At 43.5% G+C, this 20,958-nt stretch overlaps 1 protein-coding gene across 1 annotated transcript; it reads left to right on the forward strand.

Moving 5' to 3' along the window:
* Window positions 1-58: 58 nt before the first annotated feature.
* On the forward strand, window positions 59-16,497 carry PLAGL2 (PLAG1 like zinc finger 2). Its single transcript, XM_036749131.1, has 3 exons — window positions 59-193; window positions 9,323-9,692; window positions 11,094-16,497. The coding sequence occupies exons 2-3, from the start codon at window positions 9,433-9,435 to the stop codon at window positions 12,313-12,315; spliced, it is 1,482 nt and encodes a 493-aa protein (XP_036605026.1). The 5' UTR covers window positions 59-193; window positions 9,323-9,432; the 3' UTR covers window positions 12,316-16,497.
* The last annotated feature ends 4,461 nt before the right edge of the window (window positions 16,498-20,958 follow it).

Below are 20,958 nucleotides of genomic sequence, written 5' to 3' on the forward strand. Positions count from 1 at the left end.
TCCGACGCGACCATAGAGAGCCCGCGGGACCGCCCCCGCTCCTCCCCCCCCTCCCCTCGGCTGCCGGAGCGCCCGCTCGCGCGGCTCCCAGAATGCACCGCACAATGGCCCGACCGCCGCCACTACCGGGGCCTGACCGGGCCTGGCGGAGCCGGAACGCGGCCCGCCCCGGAGCGCGGGGGCCCAGAACGCGGTGAGTGAGGCGCGTGAGCAGGGGGAGCGAGACCGGAGAGCCGCCACAGGGGGAGCCGGGGCCAGAGCTGGGTGGGTAGAGCCGGCCAACGACCGAGCTCCGTCCCCGCCCCCGCCCCGTTCCGCGCGCCCCACAGGGAGGGAGAGGCCCGGATAATCCGAGCTCACGAGGGGGTGGGGGAAGAGGAAGGAGGGGGAGGCCCGGATAATTCCTCTGCGCGGGAGAGGGAAGCGAAGGCCCGGCCCCTTAGACCCCTGAAGAGGGGGAGCGAGGACCGGAAAGCTCCCGCCCCTCTTATCCCCCCCCAACACCCCCCCGCCCAGGCCCTGATAAACGGGATTGCGGACCCCTGGAGGTCTGTCCCGCAACCCCTTTGGAGGTGACGCCAAGACCCCCCAGGACCTCGTCTTCCCCTTCGTAGGGGGTGGGGGGGTTCTCTGCGTTCTCGACCTCTTCCCCACGTGATCCTGGCCCGCCCGCCCGCAGGTGCAGCCGCCCCCTCTTCGGTCCCACAGTCTGTCACTGTGAGTGCTTCCTCCACCCGGGCAGGCCGACCCCCGCGATCTCCTGGGGTCCCCGGCCCCCCACCACAAGCACAAACATTCAGCAGGCCCCACGGGTGGGCTGGGAAATTGAGCACCGGAGGGAGTGACTCGCCCAAGGTCACGGGGGGGGGGGGGGTGGCGGCGAGAGAACAGATCCGAACCGGCTGCTCTCTTCCTGAGTTAACAGTTTGTTACATAGCCCGAGCCGTAGATACCTTAGCCCCTGCCTTCCACAAACAGACGTCCGAGGGACCTGCAGAAAGCATATCCGGGCCTTGCTAATCCTGTTTGGTGTCTCCTGGAGTGGTGCAAGCCGCTGAGGCTCCTTCGCGCCTCCTCCCCCCCCCCCCCCATGTAATTCTCGGCAGAGTCTAGAGAGTCTAACGTAGCTATTTCCATTTCCCTTTCTGCCCCTGTATTTTCTCCTCCGGGAATGCATCATGAGGATTTGTTTCTAGTGCCGTGGGTCAGGGTCTGGTTGCTCTCTGTCTATTTATAATGTCTTAGTTGCTATTTTGAGCTCAGCGGAGGGGAAGGCGCCGTCCACCCGCTTTGCACGTTTGCCCTTGGTGATGCTTTCAGTCAGCAGGTGGTGGGGCCAGTTCCTCAGATCCCTGGGTCCTGGAGAAGAGGGATAAGAGAGTCTCATGCTATTTTAGGGTAGTCATTGAAGTGGAGACTAATCCTCTGTGGGTCTTCGATTTGGTAAGAACTCACATGGAGGTTAACCCTTTCTTTGCTGCAGGGTGATCTCAAGGAACTGTCTTCTCTGGGCAAAAGGCAGGAGGAGAGTATAAGACAGAATGAAGGCATAATAGTGCAGAAAAGTTTCCATAAAAATTATGTAGTGCTAGAAAAACTCTAGTTTCATCTGAGTGGAATTGGTAGCATTTTGAGAACTAAAGAATTGGCAGGATGTAATTGCCTCTGATTTGGACTTCCAAAAGAGGCTATACATTTTTGAACTGCACACATGTTGAGGCAGATGTTTCAGAGTAATTTTTCCTAACGAGAGGAAAAATATTGCAGAAATAGTTCCCATTTGTGATGAATCCTCTACCCTGGAATTTGAACCTAGTCCTGTTAGGGGTGTGCTTTGGCTCATTGGATAGCCAGTAGGTGCTTCCCTTGGAGGAGCTTATGGAATTTTGGAGGAAGCCAGTTAGGAGGAGGAGGAGTGGCTGCAGAGGATATCCTGAAGGAAAAGGAGTAGTAGCTGGTAATTAATTGTGAGAGGCAAAAAAAGGGGGGTGGGGGGAGAGGATGAGAATGTGGGAGGGGTTGTGAAGGTAACAAAATTGGCTTTGGGACCTGAGGGGAAGAGATACATTCTTTAGTGCCTCATTGCCAAGAAGTGGGTAAAATTTGGACATCAAAGGAGGGCCTTCCCCATCCATTTCCCCTTCCTCCCCCCCCCCCCCCATCAGACACCAAAAGGACTGTGTAGAAAATGTTGGAGAACCACACCATGGGGAACCAGCTTACTGAGATGTCTTGTCAACTGGGAGGGAAGGATTGTGTTTGTTTTATGGGAACAGGTTCTGTCGGCTTCTCCGGTTGTTAAGGTCAAAGCACAAGACCAGAAGAGCAGCCTGGAGAGAATGGCAGAATTCTTCTGAAGCTTTACTAAGGAAGGAGAAACCTGAAGGAGCAGGAATTCTGAATAGCACAGAGATCTCCCCAGGTCGGAAAGAGTATAGACAAAGAGATAGGAAAAAGGATATGTCCGCCAAAAGGATGACCAAGTTACACCTGTTTCGTCAACAACCAGCATGTGACTAGGTGTAAAGTAATTCGACAGCCACTTTGAACAGTTTAGTGTAGAGCAGGATAAGGGTGTTGGTTCTTTTTTCTTTGAAAGCTACATCCCCATTAAGTGCAGCTCAAGCAAAGAGAACCCAACCATGTGCTTTTTTTTTGTATGGACAGAGCCCTTGTGAGCTCTTCTCAGCCCCCGCTGGCCTCTTCCTAGAAGCCCATTACTCACTCTTTCAGTAAGAGTGTATTGAGCTGCTTGCTGCTACTGTTTCTGCTTGTTCAGGAGAACTGATGAGGTGGATGTGTGGGAGGTGGGGGACGGACTGTTCTCTTTCTGAGTTTGAGTGGAGTTTCCAGAACCAGTCCCCTCTTTCATACAATTGAAACCCAAGTGACTAGGACTCACTTCTCCCTACTTTTCATCCTCACCTAGACAGACAGCAGGCACCAGTTTGGTTTTTAAACAAGGGTAACTTCCAGAACTGAGGATCTGTCTCTTTTTACTATGCCATGGGCTCTGGTAATCACTGGTATTATAAACAGGTAATTCCACCCACCCGCCCCCATGGGGGAGGGGAGTAGCACAGCATGAGAACTCCACATGAAAGAAGTTTGAGGAGTGTTGTGTGGCCGACAAATACAGCAGGATCACCCAAGGGCTAAAGTGGGACTGGTTTTTAGTGGGCCATCCTCAACATGTGACTAGTATAAAATGCTGCCACCTTTGTGCAGATCTTTCTAGACAGATCTGTACTTCTGATGGGAAAATACTTGTATTATGTTTGACTGTTTATTAAACAACAGGAATGGTTTCTAAATAGGGGAAGCTGATCCATTTTGCAGTTAATGGCGCCTATTTCTATTGTACTTTACATTTTACAAAATCTTTATGGCAATCCCACGAGGTAGGAAAGTACCTGTTGTTTTTTTATCCGTTTTTCAGATAAAGAAACTGAGGTTCAGAGAGGTAAAGCAGTTTGTTCATGAATCTTATGACTTAAAGTTGGTAGAGCTGGGGCTTGAACTTAGATCTTTGACTCCAAGTCTAATGCTTTCCTTATACCGTACGTTAATGGTGGTGGAAGCTGTTTATCAACCTGGTCTATTTCTCTAGGCTTCCAGGAAATGGTTCCTGTGAATAGCAGGTGCAGGCATGAGGAGCAGGCATGCGGTGGCTTATCATGCCCTGGTCCTTAAAAGCAACCCTTTCTCCTTTCTAACATAGACCTGTAGCCACATATTCTGTCAGGAGAAGTCCCTGCCTAATGAAATGCCATGTTTTGCCAGGATCAGCTTGATCTCACAGGGAAATCTCCCTCTGTTTACATGAGAGATTGGCAACTTATAGTCTTATATATGAATGTAGTGAACATAACTATTTCAATAGCACATTAAGTGGTGGCTGCTATACTGTACTCTCCCCCTACTGCTTTTAAGATTAAATATAGTAATCCATCTATACAGCACCACCCTTCCTCATCGGTTGGTAGCCTGGAGGTAATCATACACATAACCCTTTCTGCTTCCATCCATACAGAACCTTGATATTCAGAACCTTCATCTCTTAAAAAAAATTATTGGTATCTTTTGTTCTTATATCACCTTCATTTCTGAATGTATCCTCAGTGAACCATTTTCTGTAACAAAGTTTTTTTTAAGAAATAGTACAGTAAAACCAACCAACATATCAACCAAGTTTGACATGCTATATGCAAAATCTTATACCCATAGTCCCCCACTTTATCAAAAAAAGGAAGGTATATTTTCCTAACTCTAGGGCTAAGAATCATTATAGTTACATAGTATTCCATATAATTTTTTTGCTCCTATTTTTTTTTAGTCGTATAGGTTGTTTTCCTGGTCCCATCTGTATCAGTTCATATAGGCCTTCTCTTGCTTTTCCGAATTCTTCATATTCATTGTTTCTTATGGGGCAATTTAGTGTACTTTCATGTTTATTTAGCTTTTCCCCAATTAACGGGCATCAGCTTTGTTGCCAGTTCTTTGCTAACACACACAAAAAACCAGGTTTCTATGCTATTTACCTTATTAAATGCTTACTATTTGCAGAACACTGCTAGATGTAAAGGGATCTAATTCTCAAGTAGTTCTCTTCTACTTATTGTGAATCTCAGGAAATTGGAATATTCACCACCACCTAATTCTTATTTTGCCCTTTGCTGTTTCTTGCTTGAAATGGACTCCTCTTCCACTCTGTTGCCTGAAATGGACTCTTCTCCATCTCATTTCTGTGGGTTGAAATCTCCCCAGTCGTTCAAAGCCCAGCTCAAGTATCACCTCCTCCATGAAACTTTTCTTGATTACATACCCCGTTCCCAAGGTGGGCTGACCTTTAGATTTACATCATTTGTATTCCTTTGGGCTTATTATCTACCTTGTATCATAATTATTGGTGGATGTATCTTATTCCCCCTTCTAAGCCCCCTCCCCAACAATTGTAAACTTAAAAACAGGCATTGTTGTCCCCCATCTTTGTATCTCCCAAGCACTAAATGTGGGGCAGGCCTTTTACAAAGTAATTGCTTATGTTTCTTAACCTCATGGAACTAATCTAGTAGGGGGATTGTATATATATACTTTAACTTCGCCATGCAGAGTAGAACATGGTAAGGATGTCATGCAAGGTATCCTGTTAGGTCCTAGGAAGGAAGGAGTGAATAGAGCTTTCAAAAGGTTGCTAACCCTTTGTTCAAATAAAAAACTTTCTGGGATTATGTAAATCCCTGGGGGAGCCTCACAGTCAGCATATATATAGCCTGTGTTTGAGTGCTCAGAAGCAGAAATCTCACCCTGGGTATGCCAGCATGTACAACTGCCCTATCAACCTAGTTCTAAGGGCAGGTTGTTCCAAGGCCTCATTTCCCAAGGGAGGGATTCTCTTGTTCTGTCTGCCTTTTGGGTGTTTACCTATTAGTACCTCTCTGATGGAGGCAGAAAATTAAGAGTAAGATGGAAGGGAAAGCAAAATCTCTGGTAAGAGCTTTGATGGGCAGAGTCATTGATTCTAATAGCTGAAAAAGAAATTTGAGGCTTATCAGTGGATTTTGGAGAGATAGCATGATAGGTGGAAAAAAAGCACTAGACTTGAATTTGGAAAACTTCAGTTCAAATTCTGTATTTGCTCCTTACCAATGTCACCTCAGGCAATCCTTTTTACCTCTTTGAGCCTCAGTTTTTTCTTTTTTGAATTTATTTAATATTTTTTCTCCTGTTATATGTCAAAAACAATTTTTAGCATTTGTTTTTAAAACTTTGAGTTTGATATTCGCTCCCTCCTTCCTCACCCCCCGTGGAGAACACAAGCAAATTCAATATAGATTATACATGTGTAGTCATGCAAAACATTTCCATGTTAGTCATGTTGTGAAAGAAAACAGACCAAAAAAAACTCAAGAAAAATAAAGTTTAAAAAAAAGTATGCTTCAATTTGTATTCAGACACTACCAGTTCTTTCTTTGGGATGGATAGCATTTTTCATCTTAAGTCCTTCAGAGTTGTTTTGGATCATTGCATTGCTGAGAATAGCTAAATCATTCATAGCTGATCATCTTACAATATTGCTGTTACTTTGGACATAGTGCATTTCACTTTGCATCAGCCCATGCAAGTCTTGCCAGGTTTTTCTGAGAGCATCTTGCTCACCATTTCTTATAGCAGAGTAGTATTCCATCATAACCACACACCAGTTTGTTGAGCCCTTCCCCATTTGATGGACATCCTCTCAATTTCCAGTTATTTGCCACCACTAAAGAGCTGCTGTACATTTTTTTTAATATATAAATCCTTTTCCTCTTTTTTTTTATCTCTTTTGGAATACAGACCTAGTAGTAGTATTGCTAGGTCAAAGGGTATGTGTGGTTTAATTATAGCCCTTTAGGCATAGTTCCAAATTATTCTTCAGAACAGTTGAATCAGTTCACAACTTCACTAACTGCATTTGTGTCTCATTTTTCCCACGTCTCCTCTGACATTGTCCTTTTCTGTCCTATCAGCCAGTCTTAACAGGTATAATGTAGTACCTCAAAATTGTTTTAACTTGCATTTCTCCAGTTAATAGTGATTTAGAGCATTTTTTCATATGGCTATAGATAGGTTTGATTACTTCATCTGAAAACTGTTCATATCTTTTAATCATTTATCAATTGGGGAACTGCTCTTTTATAAATTTGACTCAGTTCTTTATGTTTGAGAAAAGAGACCTTTATCAGAGAAACTTGCTTCAAAATTTTTCCTACCATTACTATTGATAACTGCATTTCCCTCCATCCTATTCCCTCCCCCACCCCGTTTATTCTTTCTCCTTTTATCCTGTCCCTCCTCAAAAGTGTTTTGCTTCTCACTACCCCCTTCCCCAATCTGCTCTCTCTTCTATTACCACCACCAACCCCTTCTCTTATCCCCTTCTCTTCCTGCTTTCTTGTAGGGAGTGTGTATTGGGTGTGTATATTATTCCCTCTTTGAGCCAATTCTGATGAGATTAAGGTCCCCTTCACCTCTCCCCTCTTTTCTTCCACTGTAAAAGCTTTTTCTTGCCTCTTTTATATGAGATAATTTACCCCATTCTACCCCTCCTTTTCTGTCAGTACATTTCTCTCTCATCCCTTAATTTTTTTTTTTTAGCTATACCATCGTATTCAACACATACCCTTGCCCTCTGTCTATGTATTCTCCTTCTAACTGCCTTAATAATGGGGAAGTTATTATGAGTTACAAATATCATCTTCCCATGTAGGAATGTAAACAGTTTAACCTTATTAAGTCCCTTATGATTTCCCTTTCCTGTTTACCTTTTTATACTTCTTTTGAGTCTTGTATTTGAAAGTCAGATTTTCTATTCAGCTCTGGTCTTTTCATCAAGAATGCTTGAAAGTCCTCTATTTTGTTGAATGCCCGTTTTTCCCCCTAAAGGATTATAGTTGACTAGTTTTGCTGGGTAGGTGATTCTTGATTGTAATCCTAGCTCCTTTGCCCTCTGGAATATCCGATCCCTTAGTGTAGAAGCTGCTAAATCTTGTGTTATTCTGACTGTGGCTCCACGACACTTGAACTATTTCTTTCTGACCGCTTACAATATTTTCTCCTTGACCTGCCAGCTTGGAATTTGGCTGTAATATTCCTGGGAGTTTTCATTTTGAGATTCCTTTCAGGAGGCCATTGATGGATTCTTTCAGTTTCTACTTTATCGTCTGGTTCTAGAATATCAGGGAAGTTTTCCTTGATAATTTCTTAAAAGATGGTATCTAGGCTCCTTTTTTTCATCATGGCTTTCAGGTAGTCCAGTAATTTTTAAATTGTCTCTCCTGGATCTGTTTTCAAGGTCACTTGTTTTTTCAATGAGATAGTTCACATTGTCTTCTATTTTTTTTTCATTCTTTTGGTTTTGTTTTATTGTTTCTTGATTTCTCATGAAATCATTAGTTTCCATTTGCTCAGTTCTGATTTTTAAGAAATTATTTTCTTTGATGAGCTTTTGTACCTCCTTTTCCATTTGGCCGATTCTGCTTTTTAAGGCCTTCTTCTCCTCATTGGCTTTTTGTACCTCTTTTACCATTTGGCCTAATCTGTTTTTTTAAGGTGCTGTTTTCTTCAGTATTTTTTGTGTCTCGTTTACCAAGTTGTTGACTCATTTTTCATGATTTGTTTGCATCACTCTCATTTCTCTTCCCAATTTTTCTTCTACCATTCTTACTTGATTTTCAGAATCCTTTTTGAGCTCTTCCATGGCTTGAGACCAAATCTTATTTTTCTTAGAGGTTTTGGATGTAGGAGCTTTGACTTTGTTATCTCCTTCTGAGTGTTTTGATCTTCCTTGTCACCATAGTAATTTTCTATGGTCAGAATTTTTTTTTTTTACAGTTGTTTGCTTGTTTTCCCAGCCTGTTTCTTGACTTTGAACTCTTTGTGGGTCTCTGCTTCCAGGGTCGAGGGCACACTGTCCCAAACTTCTGGGGTTTTGTGCAGCTGTTTTCAGAGGTACTTCTAGGGATCTGTAAGATTTCACTTTTTCCAACGTGGTATGCTCTAAGGAAAGGTTTGTTTACTACTCTCCTGACCTGTCCTCTGGCCTGTGAGCAACCACAAGCACTCTTTTCTGCCCTGGAACTGTGACAAGGGTACCTTTTCCACTGCAGCTGCAAGCCCTGGTGTGCTAGTGCTCCTCCTCACCTTGGGACTGCCACCCAGGACTTCAATTCAGATCCAGTAATGGGCAAAGCAACACAGTCCTGCCTTAGTGCTAGCAAAAAGAATCCTGTAATCTTCTTCTGACCAATTTTTTGACCCCCTTACCGTCTATGGGCTGAAGCTCCCAAAGCAGCTGCCACTGTTGATTCAGTGACTCCCTAGGCTTGCCCCTGGTTTGCTGGGGCTGTGCTGGCACTGCCTGTGCTGGGCTGTGCTCTACTCTCACCCAGATGTGACATACCTTTTCTGCTGACCTTCTAAATTGTCTTCGGCTGGAAAAGTATTTCACCTCATCCTTTAGTGAGTTCTGCCACTCCAGGAATTGTTTTATGGCATCATTTAAAGGTGTTTTGAGGGGTTTAGGGGAGAGCTCAGGCAAGTCGCTGCATTTTTCTCTGACTCTTGGCTTTACCACTGGGCCTCGGTTTCTTTATCCCTAAATTGGATAAAATAATGCTTGCACTACCTATCTCAAAGGTGTTATGAGAAAAGTGCTTTGTAAATTTAAAAATACTGTGTTGATTACTGTTTGTCAATCTCTCTGTTTCTGTTGGCATAGATAATAAAGACTGCTCATTACCTAATGCTGGATTTCCTAACCCTAGTTTTTCTAATATTTCAGGTGAAGATATTCTTCTGAAGGCTCCTTTCAAAACTGTGTCAGAACAGAGTGAGCACACTGCTGATGGGGAAGAGTTCTCATTAATATGGCCCTCCCCCATTAGCCCTGCCATGACGGCATTCTTCACCAGTGTTCCTAACTGGATTCAAGATGCAAAGCAGGAGGAGGAGACAGGCTGGAAACTAGTTCCCAGGCCAAGAGGCCGTGAGGCAGAAAGTCAAGTTAAGTGCCAATGTGAAATCTCTGGTACCTCCTTCTCAGGTGGGGAGAAGCTGAGAACCCACAGCCTCCCCCACACAGAACAGAGACCGTACAACTGCCCTCAGCTGCACTGTGGCAAGGCCTTTGCATCCAAGTACAAACTTTATAGGTAGGTGATAAAATCCATTCTAGGGACCTCTTTGGAGGCAGAAATTCTTTTGGAAACAAAACCAAGGAGACCATACATTGTGCTGAGTGCCATCTATGTTAAAGAACAATATACTTCTTGAGGCCAAGGACCGTGTCTTCTACATTTTCGATGCCTGTGCACATTCATTAATTGATGGTGGTGAGCTACGTGGAAAATGAGAACCAATCCTACTTTAGAACTTGAAGGGAATATAGAAATCATTGAGTTCAGCATCTTTATAGAGGAGAAACTGAGGCCCAGAGAAGGTGATTTGCCAAAGATCATACAGAAAGCCAATGATATATCCACAACTAAAACCCACATCTGCTGTTCATCAATCCACTATGTTACCATTTAAAGTATTATGACTTAGAATCTATGTTCTCTAGTTTGGCTTTCTCTTCCAGATTACTGGAAAAGCTCTGATATCATGTCTTTTCAAATTCGATTATCATCTATGTTTTCCATCAGAGTAGCTGTGAACTTAGAAGAACAATTTAGAATTACTTACTGCAATGAATTAATCAGTTATGATTCAGAAAGCTGAGTTTCCACTCTCATTTTTATTCTGTTGTTTGTAGGACAAATTTGATAATAGGTATTTTTGGTTTTCAAAATAAATTCAAATTATGGTCCTGTTTACTTGTTCATTTAACATTGTTTATTAGTCTTTGTGCTGATGAGGAAGAAGGTAGTAACATAGAAAGAATTCTACACTGGATGTCAGGAAATGTGTATTCTTGATTGCCACTGGACCGTCTTGTGACCTTAGGCGTGTCACTTCTTTTATCTGGGCTTCATTCAGTTTTCTCCTCTATGAATTTGATGACAGGAGCCACCGAGCTCCCTTCCAACCAGAAGCAGCATTCCTGTGGTGCACATACTGTATTCTCTTACCCCAAAGCAATATAAGTTAAACTTACAAGAATTAGACTGTCAGATCGATGAGGCAGAGATTGTATTTTAGCCAAAATGCTGTCAGGTGGCCCCTGACAAACCCTGAAGTGCATTGAAGCTAAAGGAGAAGAATAATTGTCATCTGGATATCTGTAGCATCTTTCCTCTTTTGAGAATTTGCACATACGGTATCTGCTTGATGTGAAGATATAGTGAGAGAATGTATGTAAATCATTTTGCAAAGCCACATAACACTATGGAAGTCAGGTGGGATCTGGCATGCTAGAGGTAGATGAGAGATTCCATCTGTGTGGAGGAGGGAATTGACACATTAAGGATAAAGAGAGCTGTGTTTCCAACTCCTAGCTTCTTAATCACTAGGCTAAACCTTAGTCCTCTTTTTTCCCCCTTTAACCTTTGGATCAAAGAAGATTATAGGCTGAATGTGGCCAGATCTTTTGATCATCTGTTTTCTTTATCCAGGCATATGGCCACTCACTCAGCCCAGAAGCCCCACCAGTGCATGTATTGTGAGAAGATGTTCCATCGGAAGGACCATTTACGGAATCACCTGCAGACCCATGATCCCCATAAGGAGGCCCTCCACTGCCCAGAGTGTGGCAAGAACTATAACACCAAGCTGGGCTATCGACGTCATCTAGCCATGCACGCTGCCACTAGCGGTGACCTCAGCTGCAAGGTGTGTCTCCAAACCTTTGAAAACACCCAGGTCCTGCTGGAGCACCTGAAGGCTCACTCACGGAGAGCATCGGGTGGGGCCAAGGAGAAGAAGCATCCCTGTGACCATTGTGATCGACGTTTCTATACCAGGAAGGATGTAAGGAGGCACCTGGTAGTACACACGGGGCGCAAAGACTTCCTTTGCCAGTACTGTGCCCAGAGGTTTGGGCGTAAGGACCATCTAACTCGGCACATGAAGAAGAGCCACTCACAAGAATTACTGAAAATTAAGACAGAACCAGTAGACATGTTGGGACTCCTCAGCTGTAGCTCCTCAGTCACAGTGAAAGAAGAGCTGAGCCCAGTTCTGTGCATGGCATCCAGGGACATGATAGGGGGTAAGACCTTCCCAGGCATGTTACCTATGGGTATGTATAGCACCCATCTCCCAGCTATGCCAAGTTCAGGGATGCCCCATTCTCTGGTTCACAATTCCCTGCCAATGGGAATGAGTTATCCTCTGGAATCTTCCTCATCCATCTCCTCTCCACCACAACTTCCCCCCAAATACCAGCTTGGATCTACCTCATACTTGCCGGAGAAACTACCCAAAGCAGAGGTGGAAAGCTTTCTGTCGGAGCTTCCCGGAAGCCTGTCTCTCCCATCCAGTGAGCCCCAGTCCTCTTCACCTCAGCCGGCCCTTTTGGATGAAGCCCTGCTTTCCAAGAGCCCTGCCAACCTCTCTGAGGCGCTTTGTGCTGCTAACATGGACTTTTCTCACCTCCTGGGCTTCCTCCCCCTGAATCTTCCTCCATGTAACCCACCTGGGACCACAGGAGGATTGGTCATGGGTTACTCACAGGCAGAAACCCAACCACTGCTTACCACTTTGCAGTCTCAGCCTCAAGATTCTCCAGGACCTGGGGGTCCCCTGAACTTTGGGCCCTTACATTCATTACCCCCAGTTTTCACCTCTGGCTTGAGCACCACGACTCTGCCACGTTTTCATCAGGCGTTCCAGTAGGCTGAAGGAGGTACCAGGCTTGGCCCTCAGGTCGTAAATCCCAACTGTTATTTCCTCCTGTTCCCTGTGAAGGCTGCTGAGCTTTCAAAGCTGGGTTCAAGATGAAAGGATTCCAGTGTCTGTATGGAGCACTTGGGTTCAACCTCCCAGAGCAGCCCTGAGGTTGCTTGAACCCTAACCCCGTGAAAAGATTTCATACAATAGGACTTCAGGTATTTTTTGTTTGTTTGTTTTCAATCTGAATCGGGAGCCACACTTAGCACTCTCCCTCCCTAAGGCTTGAGAGCTTCATTCTTCTCTCTGGGGAGAGGGGCTCCTTGGAGAAGCAGGAACAGTGAGGTTTCACCTTGGATTGTCTCAAGAAAACCAGCTGGAGAGACCCACCTTCCAGTCCACGATTGCAGACCCTGTAATAGTCCCTGCTGATGGAGAAGGGTCTTCGAGAGATCAGTTCCAGTAACCTGCCTTGGACAGAGTGGGCAGGAGAAAGGGCCTCCTTGTTCCCTTCCCCCACTGCCCCATCCCTCTTTACCGCTACTCTACTCTGTATCAGTGTTGCCAGCAGTGATACCGTTTACACAGTTGATTCAGACACATCATTTCACTTCCCCTTGCAGAGCCGTTAGAGTAGATTTATTCCAGTGAGCATTGTTTACACACCATGAATCCATTCCCACCAGTACAATCCAGTTGACACCAGCATGAACCTTTTGGGTACCTGGTATTAACTGGAGCCCTGTTTACATGATGGAGTCGGGTTTCACTGACTTCTCTTCACTTGAGGTCACATTTTTCCCCCATGGGGAAATAAACTGACTTTGGACTACTTCAGTTTCTGCCGTCCTCTGTGGCTCTCTTAGCTCACATTACCCCATGAGGCAGGCAAGGAGAATGGAGCAGTTTTTAAGAGGTCTGGATCACTTCTGCTCAAGTACACGTTGGTCTCCTTTTGAATTGGAGATGGAAACAGTAAAAGGCAAGACCTGGGGCCTCCTACCCTTCCACATGTCCTGTGCTATGCCTAGATATAGGAAGGCATCCGGACTCCATAGGTTAGTTAAGGTGGCAAAGGAGAGGGTGTGAGCACCTCATTTGTTCTCTCCAACCCAGTTCTCCTTCCAGGAAGCTATGGATTTACTGGAAGGATAGTATTCAGGAAGTTAGGATTAGAAAGTCCCAGATTGGTTTATCATTGAGAAGTAACTATATATGAACTGTTCCTTCCAACACTAAATTCCTCTGATCATTATACCCACTTTCACCCCTATATTCACAGTCACTGATATCTAGGGTCCTTGGTATGCAGGCTTTTCTCAGCAAAAGGCCCCTGGTCTTGCTTTCTTTTCTGCTCTTATTTTCCTATCCTTGGTTTTATATGGTAGTACCAAGGAAGGCATCTGTCACCCAGTAAATATCTGATCCCTGTCAGCTTTTAACCTTGCATCCCCAATCCATCAGTGCTTGTGTTTTTAAGTAAATCTGGTCCATCTTCCCCCACCACTCTCCTGGCTTTGCCCCTTTGTGTTTGTGACCCAACATGTGCTCCCACCAGCCTGCAGGCAGGAGTCCCAGGGCCAACATTGCTGGAACCCATCCAGATGTCTCTACCTACCCAGGAAACACACATCTACCTCTTTCACTATTAACTCCACAAGCGCATCCAGTGGCCAGTCCTCTAGGGTTTCTCATTTTGAACAATTCCCTCACCTGATGTCTCACTCTGGCTTCATCATTCACTTTTTAGGACAAACTACTAAGGTGATTCTGTCTCATTTGCTTAAACCTAGTCCACTTTTCATGGTCTTTTGATTCCCCACTAGGAATTATCTCAGAATTGCCATTTAGGAGAAGAGCAGATAGGTGATACTAGGCACCTGCTCTGGCCTCTGGCGTACCAGTTGTTTGAGGTGAAGGTGTTAAAACACGTTGATGCCCTTAATTGTGAAGGGATGAGAATCAAATGAGCATATTAAAAAAAAATTAACCAGGGTAGTTTGGGATACCGTTTTCAGATGTAGAAATGTCTAGTCCTCCTTAGGTTTGGGCTAGGTGGTTTGCTTTCAAGAATCAGCTATAAGTGAATTCCATGGACTAATTATGTTTTCTAAAGAAAGGTGTTGGCCTCGTCCATATAGCCAGTTGCTATTCATTTCATCTAAGACTTATATTATGGGAAATGGTAAAGGAGGGGCCAGTGGGGCTCATTGCTACCATTCATGACTCTATACTCATCTGTTGTATTTTGTCTTCACCACTGTACCCCCCATCCCCCTCCCTGCGGTCACTGCACACTTGACCAGCAGAGGTCATGGCACCTCTGGCTGTGAAATACAAATTTCCCTTAATCCCAAGCAGGCAGAGGACTTGGATGTGAGTGTTTGTTCATCTCTTTCCTCCCCCTGCCTGTTTCCCTAAGACCGTCACTCCCCTCCAGCTTTCCACTTGCTTTCTCTGGCTGAAGTGATATAAATGTAAAAGGGCTCCCAGAAACCTTGTGTGATAAGCAAGGCAACTACTTAACCCTGAAACTGGTACCTCATTTCACCCTCCCCAAGTCCCATTACCCTTTACTTCCCCACACCTACCTCTCCAGATATCCTCACAAGCCACCATGGAATTACTATTTCAAGGTCAGTTTTCCAGTATGCCCTGTGCAGAGGAAACATCGGCAGCTCCTTTTGGCCATTAGGCCCCTGATCATTCCTTTTTGGGTCCAAATTAGGGAAGTGAAGTTACCCCATTTTTTTTTAAAGGCTGAAAGTACAGTTATTTTAAAGATACAAATAGTTTAATAACTCTGTCTTTGCCCTGAATTCAGCACCCAGCCTTGAAAGATTTTTGTTGAAAAGTACTGCAAAAAATCGAAGACACCTTGACCGAGGATAATAAGCTCTTATGAAGCATTGACCAAAATACAGCCAAGAGTGTGCAGTCAAGGTTACTGAGTATCAGGAATACGAACGGCAGAGGAAACTCCAGTCCTAGTGTACCTTTTCTGCCTCTCTCCCTGTTCCCAAATACTTTACCACTTAACAGTGGCAGCTTTTGATTGACCTAGTTTTGCCTCCCTTGCACAGCAGAGCTGGCCATTCTGTTCCCACCCTAAATCTCCATCAGTCTGGCTTCTGTGTAACCTGCTGTTCCCCATTCCTTTTGGAGGGGGAGGCGGGGCGTGGATCTGTGGCATGAGCTGAGCCCCTACAGTCACAGGAGGTGGAGAAGCCCTTTAGTGAACTTTTTCAGCCTTTGACTAATGGCATTTTATTAAAAGTGGAAATCTGCAGAGCAGGTTTGATTACTTATGCTCGTAGATATTGCCCTAAGTTTATGAAATCCCACTCACTCCCAATCTTTCCTTAGTGCCTCATTAAAATCCCTTTCCCTATTTTTTTGGTAGTTTTTTTTCCCCATATCTAGGAGCTATTTTTAGCACGATTTTTTTTTGGTAACAGTTTATATTGTACAGGATCAATATTTTGCTTTTTAACAAGGATATTTATGTAATAAGAAACTTTGCCTTAGGCAGGTGGTGACCAGAGAAGTCCAGAGTCTCTGGAGCCCCCACCCTGGCCTCTTCTGAAACTAGTTGAGCTCTGAACCTGCTGTGGGAGGAACACTGCCAGTGACCTTCACAGCTGGAGGGTGGTATTCCCCAAGAGGAGCAAGCAGGGAGGGTCTCCAGATTCCCCAGAGAAGTCTTTTCAACAGACTGGGGCAGGGGGAAAAAAAGTGGCATTCAACAGTGGAGTTTGATAGGCAGCAAAGCTTCCTCAGCAGGCTATCCCTGGTAATCTGGATGTTTGGCACCCTCTCCACCCCTAGCACACCTGCTCCTCAAATTCCCTTTTCGATGTCCTACATCTATCCCCCCACCTCCCCCGGCTGTTAAGGCCACAGAGCTGCCCCTTTGTAAGGCTGGACTATTTAAAAAGAAAAAAGGAAAAAAAAAAACAAAACAAAAACTTTCTAGCACTTTGTATACACAGTGAATAACCTCTTTTTATTGGAGTATTTTTGGCTTTATATAAAACAAGGTTTTTAATTGTAAAATATTAAGTGCCATTAGAAAATGCACAGGGCGTATCTTTGTTAAATTAGATTTTTCAATGTTTTACAGAATTACATTTTCAAGAAGAAAGTTTTTATAATGAAGTTGTTTATTAAAAACCTTTGAATGATGTATTTGGAAGTTGTGAGCCTCTGATTGGGGAAAGGGTTGGAGAGACTTGCAAAGAGTTGGAGCCTCTCAGCTGAATCCACAATTTGATCCCTTGGTCAGCCAAGCAGGGGAGTGAATGTGGGTGATGTGTTAGGAGCACCATGGCCTACTAGAGAGTCTGGGTTTGGAGTCTGAGAACCTGGTGTAAGTTGCAGTGCAGCTGATCACCTGTGGTGAACTTGGAGGAGTCACCCAGCCTTTCTCGGCCTTTGTTTTCATCATCTAAAGTTCATGAGTTGGATGACATGATCTCTAAGATTCCTTCCAGAACCTAATCTTGTGCAATACCCAAGCTACTGGGTTCAGAGCCCTAGATCATGCCATCAGGTCGACACTGGGTTTAGGATTAGAACTGAGTACAAGTTCTGGCTTCAAAAATGTATCATACAAAGATCGGTGACTACTGGTGAAATCACTGAAGCTCTTTGAGTCTAAGTTTCCTCACCTGCGAAATGGGGACCATATCTATCCTGCCTCCCTCAGAGTATTAGGAGGAAAGTTCTTTGTCAATCTTAAAACATCAAAGAAATGGAAATTGTTACTCAGAAACTGGTCACCACCAAGAAAGTTGTACCAGGAGCCACTTAGAAGTGAGTGTAAAGGCTGTGTCAGCTTTTTCTTCAATCCATGCAGCTTAGAACAGTAGAGAAAGGGTACTCACTTGTTTTGGAATAATGGTTGACTGACACTATAGTAGTTTAAAACATTAATTTCATTTCTTTCGAGCCTCACAACAAATCTGAGATGAGTACTAGAGGACCTGGGTCTGAATCCTGGTCCTGCTTCTTTACTACATTTATGACTGTGGGCAAGTAATTTTCCTTCTCAAGGTTATCAGTTTCTACTGTAAAATGCAGGGGTTGAGCTAAAGGAATTCAGTTTTCTTCCAGCTCCTGAAGCTATGAGAAACAAGGATGTCTAACTTATGAGGAAATGTAAAAGAAGATCCCTGACTTCTGTTTATAAGGTAATACTGATCTTTTTGTGTGGTATTTAGGACTTATAGCGCATGGTTGCCTCTACACTGTGTTCTCATGGAAGTGGATCCTTTGAATGTGGGAATTTAGGCAGAATAATTTGAATCTAAACATCTCAGAGGAAAGACTACCCAAGTTGCTGTGGTCTCTAATCCCTGGAGCCATTCAAGAATTATTGAGATGTGGTGCAGTGAAAAGAACAATGAACTAGAAATAACAGACCTAAGTTCAGATTCTGGCTAATGTCATTTGCCATTTGTGTGACCTTGGACAACTCTCTGGACCTAAGTTTCCTCATCCATAAAGTGAGGTGTGTAGGCTCACTAACATTTAAGTTCCCTTCCAGTTCTAGATCTGTGATCTTATGAGCTAAGGACAGTTCTGGTTAGTTCAGGAGCATTGGCAGTTTGGTCTCAGTCTGCATGAGGAAGCCAGGTAGTAGAGTAGAGTATTAAAAGCACTGCATTCAGAGTCAGGATCCATGAGTTTGAATCCCAGGCCCTGCTGCTTAACCAGTGTTACTTTGGGCAAGGTGCTTAATATCTGTTTCCTCATTTGTAAAACAAAGGAATTGAACTAGATGATTTCTAAAGTCCCTTCCAATATTAAAATCTTGTGATCTTACTAATCTTCACCTGTTCCCAGCACACTGAGCCATGGTGGGAATATGCCAAATGAAGCTAACTTTATCAGACCTTAAGACAGTAATGATCCAGAAAAGAATGGAAATGGAAGGCAAATATAATGAATGTCACTTTTTTCTTGAATTTATTTTTATTTTCTCCCACCCATTGAAAAGACAAGAAATAGGATACATATTACACATAGGAAATTGTGCAAAACCTTTCCACATTAGCAATGTTGCAAAAAAAAGAAAACCCCCAACGAAAAAAGAAAAAAATGATTCAATCTGCACTCCAGTCCATCAGTTTTCTCTCTAGAGGTAGATCCAGTCCATCAGTTTTCTCTCTAGAGGTAGATAGCTTTTTTAATTATGAATCTTTTGGAACTGCCATGGATCATTTTATAGAGTTGTTAAGTCTTTCACAGTTGATTATCTTTACAATATTGCTGTTATTGTGTAAACTGTTTTCCTAGTTCTGCTGGCTTCACTTTGCATCTGTTCATATAAATCTTCCCAGGTTTTTCTGAAAACCATCTCCATCTTTTCTTACAACACAGTAGAATTTTATTATATTCATATATTATAACTTATTCATCCATTCTGCAGTTGATGGACATCCCCTCTCAGTTTCCAATTCTTTGCTACCACAAAAAGAGCTGTTATAAATATTTTTGTACATGTGTCCTTTTTCTTTTTTTCTGATCTTTTTGAGGGATAGACCTAGTAGCAATATTGCTGGGTAAGCTTTTCTTGACAGTTGAGAAAATTGGCTCAAGGAAAGGGCAGAAAAATAACCACACATGTGGTCAATCCATTGTCCATCTTGTCCAAAGTTGTAATGCAACCCTCAAGGATTGTCCCTAAGATCGTCCAATATTAAGGATGGACAATGAACATCCTGAGCTTCCTTAATAACCAGTTCATAGAATCTCGACTTGGAGCCTTAAAGGTTGTCTATTTCAACTCCTGCTTGAGAAATACTTTTCTATAGCAACCCTAAGAAGTGGTCATTTAGTATCTACTTGAAGTTCTTGGTGCCTGGGGACTTTTTGCTTCATGAGGCCACCGGTTCCATTCCTGAACAGCTTTTCCTCATTATGATCTAAAACTGGCTTCCATGTTTCTTCCCACATTGTCCTAGCTCTGTCCTTGTAGGCCAAGTAGAACAAGTTAGAACACCACAGAGTTTAGAGCTGGAAGGGACTAATTACCTAATTTTACAGGCGAAGAAAGTTAACCCGGATAAGTTAAGCGCCTTGACCAAGATCTCACAGATGATAAATAGCAGAGCTAGTATTTGAATCTGATTCTGATCCCAAGCCCAGTACTCTTCGTTGTACCATGCCCTCTTCCACATGATAGAGAGGCAACTGGATGACTTAGTGGATAAAGTACTGGCCTTGGGTCAGACTTGAATTAGAATCCTGCCTCAAGTACTTACTGGCTGTACGACTTAGTCTCATTTTCCTTATCTGTAAAATGAGGTTATTACAGCACCTATCCTACAGGGTTGTTGGGAGGATCAAATGAGATTTTATACATATACATCCAAATCTTAAAGCACTACATAAATGTTAGCTAATATTATATGACACTCTGTGTGTGTAGGCATTCGGGGTTAAGTGACTCGCCTAAGGTCACACAGCTAGTAAGTGTCTGAGGCTGGATTTGAACTTATGTCCTCCTAACTACAGGGCTGGTGCTCTATCCATTTTACCACCTAGCTGCCCCACTCCTTCATATATTTGAAAACAGCAGTTATGGCCCCTAACCCCATTATTTTTGAAATTTATCCAAGTTCTTCTTAAATTTTGCTATATTTTTAGCTGGGCACCACTTTTTGAGAAGGTTTGGGGAGGGGTTGTAGAACTTTTACTAAACTTTCTCCCCCCTGGGTAAAGGCCCATTTGTCCTAAAGTGAGCTCTTTCCAGCTTCAAGAGATACATTTGTCTAGAATATGATGACCATGTCCAAACTCTACAAGGTGAATTCTTCATACTTTTATATATCTGGTTTTAAACCCCTTAGACCTAACTTTACTGAAAAGTCCCAGTCTTTTTTTAGTTTTCCGCATGCAGTAGTTAGTGAAAAGTATACTGTTTGAACCATAAAACCAGCCCCAACACTTAACTATATGGTTTGGGGGAATTCAACCTTTCAAAAATCCACCTTCCTCACATGCAACGTGGTAGACCATGCAAGCATTGCATAAAAGTTTGAGTTGTTACTGTCCTGCTCCCTCACTTGTTCATTCCTTTGTTCATTTGAGTTCCTTGATTGGGAACATTTCTAGCTCTGTTATGTCTTCCTTAAGGTGCAGTGAGCAGACTTGCACACAGTCATATGTAGGACTTTGGGGACCGAGTAATATTTGCTGTTTAACTCCTGAAAATCAGGAAGTGGGTCTTTTGAAGAATTGGTTTGGGAGAGGGCTGTGGAATCCTTGGAGAAATGAGCCCCAGCCAGGACCCTGAGCTCACACAATTTTTTTACATAGATTGTCAGGCCATAGCTATATGGGTATTAGAGACCTGACATCCATGAGCTTATTTTATGACCTTAACAATTTGCTTAAAAATTCTTGACCTTACTCAGTTTCCTCCTCCGTAAAATGAGGAGGTTGGACTAGATCAGGAATTCTTGGATTCTTTTGGCATTTTGATGAAGCTATGTACCCCTCAGAATAAGGTGGTTTAAAAAAATTCATAATTAAAAGAAATGTTAAATTTCAATTAAAAGATTAGTAAAAATAGAGAGTAATTTTTTTCCTACTCAAATGAATGGACGCTTTGAAACCTATCCACATGTCCCTTGGTGGGGT

The sequence above is a fragment of the Trichosurus vulpecula genome, chromosome 3 (genome assembly GCF_011100635.1).
Source record: "Trichosurus vulpecula isolate mTriVul1 chromosome 3, mTriVul1.pri, whole genome shotgun sequence".
In the NCBI taxonomy this organism is placed as follows: domain Eukaryota; kingdom Metazoa; phylum Chordata; class Mammalia; order Diprotodontia; family Phalangeridae; genus Trichosurus; species Trichosurus vulpecula.

Coding starts and splice junctions, on each gene's coding strand:
- PLAGL2 (XM_036749131.1), top strand. CDS start 9,433: ATGACGGCATTCTTCACCAGTGTTCCTAACTGGATTCAAGATGCAAAG. Junction 9,693..11,093: donor TCCAAGTACAAACTTTATAG/GTAGGTGATAAA, acceptor TTCTTTATCCAG/GCATATGGCCACTCACTCAG.